Genomic DNA, 14,482 nt, shown 5'->3' with positions numbered 1-14,482 from the left:
TAGATCTTCCACTGGCCTTCCAGATGCATCCATGTACCACCCCTCTCCACCGGAGATAGACCGCCTCCAGCCAACTACCCCTGGATTCCAACTGGGTTTGGCCAATGGTGGGCACCGGCTGGGTTTTGGAGGGAGAATGAGGCCGGCTGTCTAGTCTCTGGGCTGTCTCTGTAGGGATGTCACAGGTTAGGTCTGTCCTGCTTCAAATGAAGGCAGCCCCTCCCTGAGTTCCAGAGTGAAGAGAGTGGCTGCTCCCTCCTCTGGCTCCGAAGGTACATGGCCCTCCTAGTGGTTACCTTCCACCTTTAGAATCTTGGTGAAAATGTTCTCAAACTCCTCTAATTTGAGGGGGTGACCTATCCCCTACCATACCCTCATGATAGATGCCTCTAGTCTCACCCCTCTGAGTACCAACCAAATGCATGCAAGAAAAGTGTCCTTGTAAGGATTATTTTCTAGAATCTGAGTAGGACTATTTGGGAACATTTCACAGCAATTTAAAGTTTGCTTTTATGTCTTTTAGAATCTTAGACTTACATATTTTATCTTTAAGCCTGATTTGCTTCTAAGTATTTAACCAAAAACATGACATATGCAATGTCTAGCCTTGAAGGTTAAAAAGTGACTGCCTCTAAAATTATGTATACCTAATCCTAGAAATAGCCTCTTTTTATGATCCTTTCATTGGTATTTTGGTGTATCAGTGCCACCTGCTGGAAAGTCAATAAAATTAGGTCCTTCCGAATCCCAAAATGTGTATGGGGGTGGTGGTGGCAGGGGTAAGTGTATTCTTGAAGAGAAAAGCTTAATCTTTAAATACATAGCTGTTTAACATCATCATTATCAGTATAAACCCCAATTAAAGCTCTGTAATAAGGTCTGAAACTTATGATTAAAAAATCCTAAATATTTCTTCCTCTTGATACATTTCTTGGTTTCTAAAATATTCTTCTGTCATTCTGCTCTATGTATGAAGCTCAGCATGCCCCAACATATCTCAGCACTACCTGGTTCTTTTACTAAGATCTAGGACATTGATACATACGTAAAAGACTTGTGAAACATTTATGTCCAGATATAACATGATATATGTATATTTAAATAAAATATATACTTTTTTTTTTTTAGCATTTGACTAAGTTTTGATGGTAGAGTGAGTAAAGTGGACAGATGTAGGATGGGATCTTTCTGTAGTGCTTTCACCACCTCTGAACAGCAACTGGAAGAGATGTATATAAACAACATGACACAACCGTGAGACTTCCTTATAAATAAAAACTGCAACACATATTCTGAATGATAATATAGAAACATAAAAGGTTGCTTAACCGATTTTAATAACATGACATAAAGCCCCTACACTTGATAGAATCGTTATGCAAAATACATAGATGAATACTGTCTTCTTTTAAAAATATAAAATAAATAAGCAAGACATGTGAAAATAGGCAAGTTTCCATTAAATAAATGAAAATTTTAAAAAAGAAAGTTTTGCTTTCCATATCATTTGAAGAAGGGAAATTATCATTTTAAACAATATTCAAGTTTATTAAACAAATTAAAAAAAAGTATTATAAAATGTTTAACTGTCATCAGCTTCGAGGTTTATGTTGCTCCCGAATTTTGCATATAACTGAACTTTCAGATCCGCTAACACTCGCTGAATTGATTCCACTCTGGCTTCTAAGGCGTCAATTTCTTCTTGCAAATTTTTCTGGGGAAAAAAAATAATTTAAATTAATTCTATTCAATGGATGGTTACTGAGCATCTGTGGATGAAATATTTGGGAAGAATTTTAGGTCAAACTTTCTAAACTTGGGACAGGCAGCTAAATAACACTGATAATTAAATCTAAACCAAAAGTCTGAATGTGGATACTTTTAATTCATAATTTATATTTGCTTATTATAGAATGAATCAAATCAATCTTCTCAGTTTTTGCTGATTTAAAAAACAAAAGGGATAAAAAAGAAAATTAATTCCCAAATTATCATACCCTAATAAAGAACCTCTATACAAATACTTCTGGTAAACAAGTTTTATCACAGGCCTGGCTTCCAACACAGCCTCTTCCAACTTTCTCAAGAATAACTATGAAACGAGAAGAAATGATAAAAATTCACACTAACACCAATAATTAAGAATAACAACTTATAGTCAGAATCTGGAAGAAATTTTCACCAACTGCTGGGCCCCTGGAGCCACTTTGAGAGACAGTAGTAACGGGTGCCTCATTTCTGACACAGAGCAGTGCTGCTCACATGAAATGCATGGAATGTCAGAAGTTCCTTACTGGCCAGAATCAAAAAAAGGATTTCTCCTGAACATAACCAAGAAAATATGAAGTTGCACAAATGGCATACCCATTAATATTAGGAACTGGGGAAGAATGCCTAGTATTGACAATGTTATTCATTTCGAAGCCTGGCCACTGAATCTCAAAATACGGCCCCCAGAATGCTTGGAAACTTCTGGGGCTGCACTCCAGGCCTTCTGATTTGGAAGTTCTTGGGATTTCAGTGATTAGAATTTTCAACAAGCCCTCTGGGGGACTCTGATGCCTGCTAAAAGTTTGAGAACCACAGCTATGAGAAACAAAGATGACATACAGCTATTAGAAAGGAGATAAAACTTCTCTACCCTGAAAACCTAGTTCATAGTGAAATTATGACATGCAAGAAAATTATTTTAAAAGCCAAGTCCTATCATGTATCACTCATTTCTTAAAAGCCCCTGAAAGGCTCCGCTTCGCCTTAGGGCCAGGTGAGCAAAAACTACAGCCCACGGGCCTGATCCAGCCGGATACCTGTTTGTGCAGTTTTACTGGACTGTGGCCCTGGGCATGCATTTACACATCCTGCTTCCATGGCAATTGTGAGAGAGCCTGGATGGCTCACAAAGCCCAGGGTATCTGCTATCTGACCCTGCAAAGAAAGTCTCCCAATCTCCGCTAAAATAAAGTCAATTTATCAACTCATCGGACAGAGTTTTTTTTTTTTTTTTTAGGACAGAGTTCTTCAAAGACAAAGGCACAATTTCAGAGGCTCCCAAATCTCCAACTAATCAAAACTTCTCTTAGTGGCCTTTTTGCACCATGATCTTTTTATGATCACTTTAACAAACGACCATTCCACATTGGTCTGGAACATCCCGTCCCCTCTTCTAGTGAAGACCCACTTCGTGTTGCGTTGTCTCTTTCCCAGGGAGCCCTCCTGACCCTGATACCTAAGCAGACACACTCCTCTACTCCGTGCTCCGACAGTCACCTCTCTGCCCACACCACCTTCCACTCATTACTAGTTTTACTTGCTGAACTTTCTCTTTACATTTACACTATATGCTCCATGCAGGCAGGAACCAGGCATATTTCATTGTCTTCCCCGTATCGGGGTTCATGGCAGAACCTGATACAGAGTAAGCACTCAACAAACACTTCTGGAATGAATGGATAAATGAATGAACAACAGAATAAAGGTTCACTGTCTGTGTGGGGTACAGGGAGGGAAGTGCGTTCACAGCAGTGACAAAAACTATAACCTATATTCCACAAGAGTATCTGAGGATGGTGGGAAAAAAAAAGAACAAAACTATAAAATTTTACCGTGAAAGAAAAAGGTTTTATACATAAGGGAAAACACCAATGTTTCTGCATAGAAAGATTCAGGAATAGAAATGTTAGTTCTTCCCAAGGCTTATTAAACATGAGTTTAATTCAGAGGAATTTTTGCTTTCCAGGACATTTGAAGAACAGAGACTAATATTTTAAATAATATTCATATTAATTAAGCAAACTTCAAAAGAATGAGAAAATGTTTGATAGCTACCAGTCTTAAGTGCACGTGACTGCTCCTCTCACAGACAGCTGGAGGGCGTGTGAATTGGAAACTAATTTCATACCATGTCTCAAATGCCTCAAATTTTGTCCATAAATCCATACTCTGACCAGTAATGACACCTGCCTGATTATTTCCTAAAAGAATCCTAAACGTGAAAAAGACTTGAGTGTAAGAATGTTCACTACAACATTACTGTAGGAAAATACTGGGAACCAATTCATGTTAACACCAGGAGGGCAGTGAACTGAATCAGTGTCCACCCGCATGATGTGAGACAGTCATCAGAAATGTTTTCAAAGCACGTGGGGATCCCTGGGTGGCGCAGTGGTTTGGCGCCTGCCTTTGGCCCAGGGCGCGATCCTGGAGACCCGGGATCGAATCCCACATCAGGCTCCCAGTGCATGGAGCCTGCTTCTCCCTCTGCCTGTGTCTCTGCCTCTCTCTCTCTCTCTCTCTCTCTGTGACTATCATAAAAAAAAAAAAAAAAAAAAAAAAAAAAAAGCACGTGTGCTTGGCCCTGAGCAGGCCCTCAGTGAAGATGTGCTGGACAAATGAACACTAAATAGAATGAGAAAGTACTTCTGGTAGAATGTTAACTGACCAAAATGTGAAGTAAACTTACGCAGAGAAAAGAGTAGATGAAAACATAAGAACCAATGAAAATGTCCACTATGGGTGCTTATCTCTGGGTAGTAGGATTATAGGTGATTTTTGTCTTCTACCCCGTAATATTCTATAGTTTCCACACAGTGAGTTTAGAGCATGGGTTCTGGGGTCAAAAGGCTACCTAGGCCCTCCATGTCACTTTGAGTAAGTCCCATGACCTTTCTCAGCCCCGACCTTCAATTCTAAGTTGGGACGAAGGCTCTGCATCTCCCAGAGCCCTTGTTGGGATTACGTAAGATCATGCCTCCAAGGCTTTCATTTCATGGCATGCCCGGGATGTTGTAAAAACCCATGCAGTATCACCTAGGCCCCGTTATTTCCCTACACCTAGAATTAACGTGTTCTTCATAACAACACACACCCTAAAGGAAGTCAGCCTCCCTCACCCAGGGAAAGACTCCAGCATACCTTTGCTTCTTCTAACATTTCCTGTGTCTCTTCTTGAGAATGGCTAATGAAAACATCACCAATTTGATAAGGTATCATTAAGCAATCATCATCTGCAAGCATGATGTCCTCACAAGCATCTTCTAAATTCTGGAGTTGTTTCTAGAAACACAAAAGTAAATGGCAATGAAAAGCACACTCATAATTAAAATTCCCTGACGGAGGTGAAGAGCCAACTTTAATCTGGGGACACCAACTCTGTGAGAGACCCTTTCACAAAGGTATCACCACACTCACATAAGACTTTCTTACATTTCTCCATGGCATTTCCTAGGGAAGCGCTTAAAAGCTAACTCACTGCCTCTAGCTGTTTCCAGAATGCTAAAAGCATCTGTGGGGGACGGCGGGCATCTGTGGCCACGCAAAATGTGTCCTACTCCGCCAATTTCCACCTAGTGAGTTCTGCCTCCTGTGGTAGAATGAAAACAGTGCAAACCTCCATTTCTCAGCCTTGCTCGATGAGAGGATGAAGGTAGCTATGAACCCACATTCCACCAGTCAACTGGCCTTGAACTGGAGCTCAGCTCGGAGGAGCACATAGGAGCTGCTGAGCACAGGCCCGAGTTGGGAGTGGGCAGAGGCTGGGGCGAGGGCCGGGGGTGCCACCCAGCACTCCCAGGTCTGCAGCGCAGCTTCCCGTGCTGGAGGACGCGGCTGGCTCTGGGATCACTGGAAACAATAGCAGCTCCAGCACCAGCCATGTTCTCAGGAGACGCGGTTCTGGGGTCTGCTCCTGGAGCGCCAGCCCAGGCTCACCCCCTCAACACTCTGGAAGTTCTCACACATCCCTTAAGCAAGGTCTTTTTTTCTTCAACTAACTAGAGTGGGTTATGTCAGATGCAACAACGGGCCCAGAGAAATAGAATCATGTATTACTGAATTCAGTTTTAAAAAGCTATAGCAGAAGCACTTGGGTGGTTCAGTGGGTTAAGTATCAGACTCTTGATTTCAGCTAAGGTCGTGATCTTGGGGTTGTGGGATCAAAAGCCACATTGGGCTCCATGCTGGGCGTGGAACCTGCTTAGGATTCTCTCTCTCCTTCTCCCTATGCCCCCCAAAACCCTGCTTGCACGCGCTCTCTCTCAAACAAAAAAATACAAACAAAAAACACCTATAGTATAAAGATCTTTCATTTTTCTTAAATATTTATTTAATACCTTTTTTATTTCTATTTCCTCCTTCAGCTCTGTGATTCTACTTGTATTCCGTGCAAATTTGTTTATCTTTTGTTGATCTTCAAAAGTAACGTTGACATCTTCTGCAGCCTGAGAAAATATTTCAATATTTTATAATTTTACTGGAGAAGTTATAGGTTAGCTTCTTATATAACTCTGAAATAATTCAATAAACTATCTGCCCTCATACAGTCAAGAATCGCAAATGGTACAGAAAATCACAAAGGCCTTATAAGTATTTGCTCCACAAGCTCCAGATCTGTTCATACATCTATAATCTCTTCCGATAGTCTATGGAATAATGCCTAAGCCTAAAAACATTTCAAATATGAACAACAATTAAGAATAAGTCCTGAACTAAGTAAGTCAGCCAACCTTGGTCTAGAGCAGAATTTCTCGAGCTGGAACATTCTTTCATCAAGATAACCCAGGAAGCAAAAATGATGTGGTAATGAGTTCTGGTAAAGGCTTCATACCAATTTCTTCTCTCAGAGTTAAAACCTACACAAGCTTATTGGAGCTGTCAGGAACCTGACGGTTTCTAATGCTTAATGCAATTGATACACTGGCTAGAGAGTTACTATGCATTTCAGTGGCTGTATTCCACACATGGTAAAAATTATGTTTCTTTTAACGCGGACCCTATTTACATGTCATCATTAAGAACAGGATATGAGGTACTATAAAATGATTAAAATTGAATGTCTAGAAATAGTGTGATTACATTTGTAAATAAAATTATAGAGTACTTAGATGACAAAGTATAAAATAGCTAACATTGACTGAGCTCTTACTATGTATCAAGAACTTTCTAGTGCTTTATCATCATTGCAAACCCTTCAATGAATCTTATTAAGTATGACCGTTAGGAAGTAGCACTATTTTATAGATGGAGAAAGTGTGGCACAGACAGGATAATGTCCCCCGAGTCACAAGCCAGTATTAAGTGGTGGAATTCGATTTCAAATCAGGTAAGTATGACTCCAGAGTCCAGACAGGTCCACCAGCTCTTAGAAACTGAATGTAAGAGATACTTGGGTGGCTCGGTGGTTGAGTGTCTACCTTTGGCTCAGGGTGTGTCCTGGGATCGAGTCCTGCATCGGGCTCCCTTCATGGAGCCTGCTTCTCTCTCTGCCTATGTCTCTACCTCTCATGAATCAATAAATAAGGAGAGGGACATGAGCCACACTGGGTCTTGTCCTACACTGACTTTGGCTATCACCGGCAGAATGTGGGCTGACAGCTGAGTCCACCAGTGTTCTAAAAGCCCAGAAGGAAACTCTGGCCAATTTCTTTAAAAAAATAAAAAGAAAAGAAACTGAATGTAAAAACACATGTGGACACGCAATCATGCACATTTGTCAGAGGCAACAGGAAGTCCTTGGTTTTCACCGGGTTCTCAAAGGGGTACCATATATTAAAAAAGAAAGAAAAGAAACAAAAAGAAATTAAATACTAGATTCTCCTTGGAGCTTCCCCTCATTTATAAGATAAGAACAAGAGCCCTTGATTAGAATGCGATGGAGGAGGGAAAGAAAGAGCAAGCGAGAGTGAGCTTCAATCAGGCCTATTTTTGCTCTTTTGTAATGATTCACAACAACCATGCCTCCTCCCTTCACCTGGTCTCCTGTGACCTGTCACATAAGAGATGCACATTTTTATTTCCCCAGAGGTTGAAAGGCAACCTGTTGTGTCAAATGAGATTGGAGCTTGATGAACAGAACATGGAGGCAGATGCCTAGAACTCAGCCCGCCCCTGGCCTGGGCTCTCATCACAGAACTGACACTTTCACATGCATCAGGCTCAGCATCAGAGACCCCCAGAGGGTATCTTGAAAAACTCCTTTAGATCACGATACACAGAGCTTTGAATGGCCAACCTTGTGCATGACTTAGGAATACAGAAGTTGGGAAACACTGAGCTGCACTACAGACACCAAAGGAAAGCCCATATTTAGGTATCTTGGGATTTGAGGGGTTTTGCCTACGTAAGAACTAGCAATTCCCAAAGCAGACAGGGAACGGAGAATTCTAGAGAGTTCCTGCTTGCCTGAAGAGTTTAAAATACTGAGCTTCTCAAAACTTCACCATGTATTTATTTATTTATTTTTTTTTTAATTTTTATTTATTTATGATAGTCACAGAGAGAGAAAGAGAGGCAGAGACACAGGCAGAGGGAGAAGCAGGCTCCATGCACCGGGAGCCCGATATGGGATTCGATCCCGGGTCTCCAGGATCGCGCCCTGGGCCAAAGGCAGGCGCCAAACCGCTGCGCCACCCAGGGATCCCATACCATGTATTTATAGATGCATTTGTCATCTTGAGGCTTGAACGGGGTCACTCTCATGAGAGCAACTACCGCGGGGCTGGCCTGACACACAGCTGAGGCTAATATATGGGTCTCTGAATGTGACTCTGAATCCGGCTTGATCAGACTCACATACACACCGTTTCTTACAGGGTTGTGAAGGAATTTGGCCACCTGTTTCTATCTTTCCAAAGCAGGTGTTTCCTTTCCTAGCAGCCCCCAGCATGTACTTGGGGCCTGGAGTCCGTTTCCTTAGCGGTGGTTTCCTCACTGGGGCCTCAGGGCCACAGTCACTGTGTAAGGCAGTGTGTGAAGTCCGTGGTTAAACTGTACACCACCCAGCGGAGTTCTGTTTACAGCAAAAAGTGGTAAGTCAGCACCTTCCAAGACTACTGGCAGTGGCTTCTGTTTTCATCTCACTGTTGTGGAACACTCCGACATTGCGTGAAGCTTCACTTTGGCAGGGAAGGGCTGATTCTTACCTGGGGATCCACAGACACTGAACAGTCCATTTACCCCCGACACTGTGCAGCATGGCATATCCTGTCTGCGCATTCCTCTGAAGGGCCTTCACAGTTCTCCTGATTCTCAAAGGGAGCCACACCCCGTAGAGGTTAGGGACTCCTGCATTCAGGAAAGCCAAATGTGCTCACTGCTTGCTCACAAAGCCATGGGAACTCAAAGAGGAAGGACTTATTTTTTATTGGGGGCAGAGTGGTCAACATAGTAAGAATGGATTCAAATCCAAGCAGGCGGGACCTTGGACAAATTATTCCATTTTTTGGAGCCACCTCAGGCTTCTTCCTGTAAAACGGGGAAGCCAGTTCCTCCTACCTTGCAGAGGTGATAAACTGAGGACCTGCAGATGGAGCTGCCTTTTAATAAATGATAACTAAATGTTTTATTTCCTGAACAATGCTTACCCCCCAAAAAAATCATTAGAGAGGAAGAACAAAGATCTAAAAGAAAATTCTGCTAGGCCAGAGAGAAATAGGACTACTCAAGATTCAAAGTGGAAATTAAAATTCCCTGGACCCCGACTGGGCCCTTTTCTTGAGACTCAGCACCTTGCAGGATTAGGAGAGGGACATGAACCACACTGGGTCTTGTCCTACGCTGACTTTGGCTATCACCGGCAGAATGTGGGCTGACAGCTGAGTCCACCAGTGTTCTAAAAGCCCAGAAGAGGGATCCCTGGGTGGCGCAGCGGTTTGGCGCCTGCCTTTGGCCCAGGGCGCGATCCTGGAGACCCGGGATCGAATCCCATGTCGGGCTCCCGGTGCATGGAGCCTGCTTCTCCCTCTGCCTGTGTCTCTGCCTCTCTCTCTCTCTCTCTCTGTGACTATCATGAATAAATAAATAATTAAAAAATAAAAAATAAAAAAATAAAAAAAATAAAAAAAAAAAAAAAGCCCAGAAGGAAACTCTGGCCAATTTCGGTCTGCCTTTATTTTTGTTTTTTAAAGGTGTCTGCCAAATCTCCACGATATAAAATTTTGCATTGTATTTTTACTCACTTTTCATGCCCACAGTCATTCATTTAACAACTACTTGGTAAATGGTTCCCATGTGCCAGGCACAGTGGAAAGGGAGGCTGTCCCACCCCCCTATAGTCCCACCCTCACAAATACCTGCAAGCTTACATTCTAGAGAAGGAGGTGGGCAAAAGGCAAGGTGGGCAAGATGATGCTAGATGATGATGATACACGTGGTGGGGAAAACAAAATAGGTTAGGGGCTGCAGTGTTGTGGGATAAGGAGTGAAGGGGGCTTCCTTGGCCTCTCTGGGGGAGGGGACAACTGTACTCAGGATCAAGGACAGAAATCAAACACAGTCCTCTGAAGGCCAAGAACCAGATCTTGGAAAGCAGACCTTTGGAGAGGACTGAATTACCTCATCCAAATGCTCTCACCAGAAAAGCCATGACCCACTGGGACATAAACATGTTACAAAGGTAAAGCATTCCGAATTGCAAAGTTTTTATTAAACTCAAGGGGCTATCCCCATGATATTTCATGCCCACTCACTGACATGCCTGCTTGCTCCCAGAGTGGGCAGAGGGCCAGAGTGTACATGCAGTTAACCCATCAGAAATGCTCACAACGCTGGAAAACACCTGCAGGAGGCTGCTGCACATATCATGTCAGTCTGACTAAGATAATGAAGAAAATCCTCCATGCTCTGGCCACCACCCACCCCTCGATATGTTCATTTACCATCTTGGCTCAACCTCCCCCGATTCTCTGCCATCCTGGGCACCCTTTCCTTAAACACATCCAGGGGCTCTGCAGCTGATACTCCCTCTCTAGAATGCCCCATCCCTTCCCAACTTCCTTTTCCTCTCCTTAGGTCATTGCATAGATCACACCTTCTCACGAAAGCCTTCTCTGGTCACAAAGCAGACCTTACTCCAGCCCTCGTGTCACAAGTCCTTTCTGTCATAGTTCTTCGCAGAGCTGGGAATTTTAGTCTTGTGTGACTACTGAGTAATGCCGGCCTCTCCCCGCAGAATGTAAGTTCTACGGTTCTACGATGCTATGAGGGTAAGGGTGTATAAGCATTATTATTGCTCATCACTGCTTATCACCGAAAAACTGAAATTGTGCCACGTTACATGCTGAAAAAGTTTGCTGAATGAATGAAAATATGTTGGCAATGAAGTTTTGCCAAGTCCAAGGTTCAAATCATTTCCCTACCATTCTCTCAACGTTTACTTCGTCTCTCTGCCCTTTGGTCTGCACACCTGTCAAACGGGGTGGGGGGGGGGGTACAACTAGCATCTTCTATGGAAGTAAAGACCACACCTAACAAAGGGCCCCTGTAAACTACAAAATAGAGATGGAGGGAGTCTCACAAAGTTTCATACTCCTCTGAATCACCCTAACCCTGAACCCTACTCTGACACTCAGTAAGAACTTGTGGATGACAGACCAATAGAGTGAGCAAATCGCCCCTGGTTTGCCTGGGGCAGTCCTGGTTTTAGCACCCTACAAAGGAGGCAGGTGGCTCAGACAGAGCATATTGCTGAGTAGGGGAGCCAAGGAATTTGCAGTTGAATGCAAGCAAATCCCTTTAGCCAGGGGACTCCCATCAGACACCAAGGAAATTTGAAAACATGGGCTCTAGAGAGTTGTGCTCACTTTAATGCTAATTTGCTGTGGACCAGTTGCCTCATCTGTAAAATAAAGATAAAAGCAGCCTCTGAAAATGAGTGTGAGATTAAAATAATGCGTGGGGCTCGCTCAGAACCGAGCCCACCTAGCCCATCATACAAAGGAGGGCCTCGGTAATCACCAGGCATTATTAGCATCCCCCCCTTCCCCATTTTATTTGTCTCCTGTCTAGGTATTCCTAGACACCTGAGGGGACTCCGGGAATTAGAAGCTGTAAACAGGGAGCTCACACTCGCTTAGTGGGATAAAAGGTGGGCTTCGGGAAGAACAACATAAAATCGGAGCTTGAACTGCAGCTCTGCTCATTAGCTGAGTCATTTCGAGGCCACCGACTGCTCTGCTAAGTCTCTCCATCTGTAAAGTGGGAGGAAACCGTGTCTTCGCTAAGTTCCCGGGAGGATCGGGTACATCAGCCGCCGGCTTCTGGGCCCGGGGCCGCCGTCCGCCGTCGGGACCCAGGGTCTCGGGCGGGAGCCGCGACGTCCGGCGGGGATGCGGGCGGGCGCGACCCGGGGCTCGAGACTCCGCCTCTCTGGGCCTCGGCCTCCTCACCGGCCAAGGCGGCGCCCGGGGCACCCCCGCGGGGCTCCAAGGCCACGAGCAGGTAAAAGGCCCGGCGTGATGCCAACCGCGGTCCACGCGACCCGCGCTGCTGCACCGCGAGGGCGAGGGCGAGGGCGGGGCCGGGACCGCGGAGGGGGGGAGCCCGAGGGTAGCAACCCGGCTGCCCCCGGGGGGGGGGGGCGCGGGGGAAACCCCGAGGGTCCCGACCCGGCTGCCCCGGGGGGATGGGGGGACCTCAAGGGTCCCGACCCGGCTGCCCCAGGGGGATGGGGGGAACCTCAAGGGTCCTGACCCGGCTGCCCCAGGGGGATGGGGGGAACCTCAAGGGTCCTGACCCGGCTGCCCCGGAGGGAGGGGGGGAACCTCAAGGGTCCTGACCCGGCGGCCCCGGGGGAACCCCGAGGGTCCTGCCCCGGCTGCCCCGGGGTTGGGGGTAAACCCTGAAGGTCCCGACCCGGCGGCCCCGGAGGGAGGGGGGGGAACCTCAAGGGTCCTGACCCGGCTGCCCCGGGGGGATGGGGGAACCTCAAGGGTCCCGACCCGGCTGCCCCGGGGGGATGGGGGAACCTCAAGGGTCCCGACCCGGCTGCCCCGGGGGGATGGGGGGACCTCAAGGGTCCCGACCCGGCTGCCCCGGGGGGATGGGGGGACCTCAAGGGTCCCGACCCGGCTGCCCCAGGGGGATGGGGAGAACCTCAAGGGTCCCGACCCGGCTGCCCCAGGGGGATGGGGGGAACCTCAAGGGTCCTGACCCGGCTGCCCCGGAGGGATGGGGGGAACCTCAAGGGTCTTGACCCGGCTGCCCCGGGGGGGGATGGGGGAACCCCGAGGGTCCTGACCCGGCTTCCCCGGGGGGGCGGGAGGGGACCCTGAAGGTCCCGACCCGGCGGCCCCGGAGGGAGGGGGGGAACCTCAAGGTTCCCGACCCGGCTGCCCCGGCGGGGGGCGGGAACCCCAAGGTCCCGACCCGGCGGCCCCGGGGGGTGGGGAGGGGGATGGGGGAACCCCGAGGATCCCGACCCGGCTGCCCCGGGGGGATGGCGGGGACCTCAAGGGTCCCGACCCGGCGGCCCTGGGGAGGGGGGGATGGGGGAACCCCGAGGGTCCCGACCCGGCTGCCCCCGGGGCGGGGGGAACCTCAAGGGTCCCGACCCGGTTGCCCGGGGGGGGTGGGGGGAGGCCCCCGAGGGTCCCGACCCGGCTGCCCCGCCTCGGCCGGCCCTGGTGGGGTTGGGGGTGGGGGCTGAGGAGACGCCCGGGGGAGCCGGCGCGGGGAGGCCTCGCCGCGGGGCCGCCCTCGGGGTCGGCAGCCTCGGGCCCCCGCGCCACGCCGGCCGGCGGAGCCGCACCCCCCCCGCGGCCTGCGCCCGGCCCCGGCGGCCGCCCCCCGCCGCCCGCCCCCCGCGGCCCGAGCATCCCGCACCCGAGCGCCCCACTCACCGCCTTCTTCATGGTGGCCGCCATCTTGGGACTGGACTACTGCGCGCGGCGGGGAGGGCGGCGAGGGCGCGCTCCGGGCCGGGGCGGAGAGTCGCTCCCCGCGGGCCCAGAGCGGCGCCGCACACAGCGCTGCCCCCGCATCCCCTCCTACCGCGTCTCCGGCCCGCGGCCCCCAGCGCCCGGGACTCGCGGAGGAAATGTGTCCTGGAAGCACTTGGTACGTGCCAATTAAAGGCACAGGCAACGCCCTGTGGGCCGACAGAAAGTGGGGGGTGTGGCGAACCGCCCCGGAGTCCCCGCGGCGGACGGCAGGGGGCGCGCCTCGCGGGGGGCGGGGCCTGGGCGGGGAATGGGCGGGGCCTGGTGTGGATGGGGCGGGGCCACGAGCGGACGGAGGGGAAGTTCTCTTGCATCAATTCCACAAAACTTGTAAGAAGTAGGCATACCTTAAAGAGAGCTAAAAACAAATGACCTTGGCTCTGGGACGTGAGATGTCTGTGCCCTGCCAGTTCACACGGTGTAAGGAAGGAAGTGCTCCTCCATTAACCTACTCAACAATGCTCACCCAACAATTACCCTACACCTACACCCACCTACACCTGTGCCTCCCAATTCTTTTTTTCTTTTTCCTGTGTGTGCGTGTGCATTCCTTTACACTCTTAACACTTAAGGAACACCCCAAAGCTCTTCTGTTTACGTAGGTTATATTCATCCATATTTCCCATATTAGAAATGAAAATGGAGAATTCTTTAAAAATTTATTTAATAAATAAACCCATTCCATATTCATATAAGTGACGTTTCAAATTATGCAAAATCATAGGAAACTGGCATGGGCTTCTGAAAATGAGGAAGAGGAAGAAGGATGTACG

At 47.9% G+C, this 14,482-nt stretch overlaps 1 protein-coding gene across 2 annotated transcripts; it reads right to left on the bottom strand.

The window, feature by feature from the left end:
* Nucleotides 1–1,318: 1,318 nt before the first annotated feature.
* Nucleotides 1,319–13,745, bottom strand: PFDN4 (prefoldin subunit 4). Of its 2 annotated transcripts, none has more exons than XM_038572633.1 (4): nt 13,611–13,745; nt 6,108–6,215; nt 4,912–5,052; nt 1,319–1,714 (listed from the first exon to the last, which is right to left on the bottom strand). In XM_038572633.1, the coding sequence occupies exons 1-4, from the start codon at nt 13,632–13,634 to the stop codon at nt 1,583–1,585; spliced, it is 405 nt and encodes a 134-aa protein (XP_038428561.1). In that variant the 5' UTR covers nt 13,635–13,745; the 3' UTR covers nt 1,319–1,582. The 2 variants fall into 2 exon arrangements, with proteins under 2 accessions (XP_038428561.1, XP_038428559.1); XM_038572631.1 differs by lacking the exon at nt 13,611–13,745 and adding an exon at nt 8,916–8,960.
* Nucleotides 13,746–14,482: the final 737 nt, after the last annotated feature.

This window comes from Canis lupus, chromosome 24 (genome assembly GCF_011100685.1).
Source record: "Canis lupus familiaris isolate Mischka breed German Shepherd chromosome 24, alternate assembly UU_Cfam_GSD_1.0, whole genome shotgun sequence".
Classification (NCBI taxonomy): Eukaryota; Metazoa; Chordata; class Mammalia; order Carnivora; family Canidae; genus Canis; species Canis lupus.
Note: the sequence above shows the minus strand (reverse complement) of the source record. Positions and strands in the feature narration are given on the sequence as shown.

What these genes read in the sequence shown, in the direction of transcription:
- PFDN4 (XM_038572631.1), bottom strand. Translation starts at nt 8,945, where the DNA reads ATGGACTGTTCAGTGTCTGTGGATCCCCAG. An exon ending in AGGAAATAGAAATAAAAAAG is followed by an intron (nt 5,053 to 6,107) that starts GTATTAAATAAA and finishes TTGTGTTTCTAG; the next exon opens with AAACAACTCCAGAATTTAGA. An exon ending in AAATGTTAGAAGAAGCAAAG is followed by an intron (nt 1,715 to 4,911) that starts GTATGCTGGAGT and finishes TTTTTTCCCCAG; the next exon opens with AAAAATTTGCAAGAAGAAAT.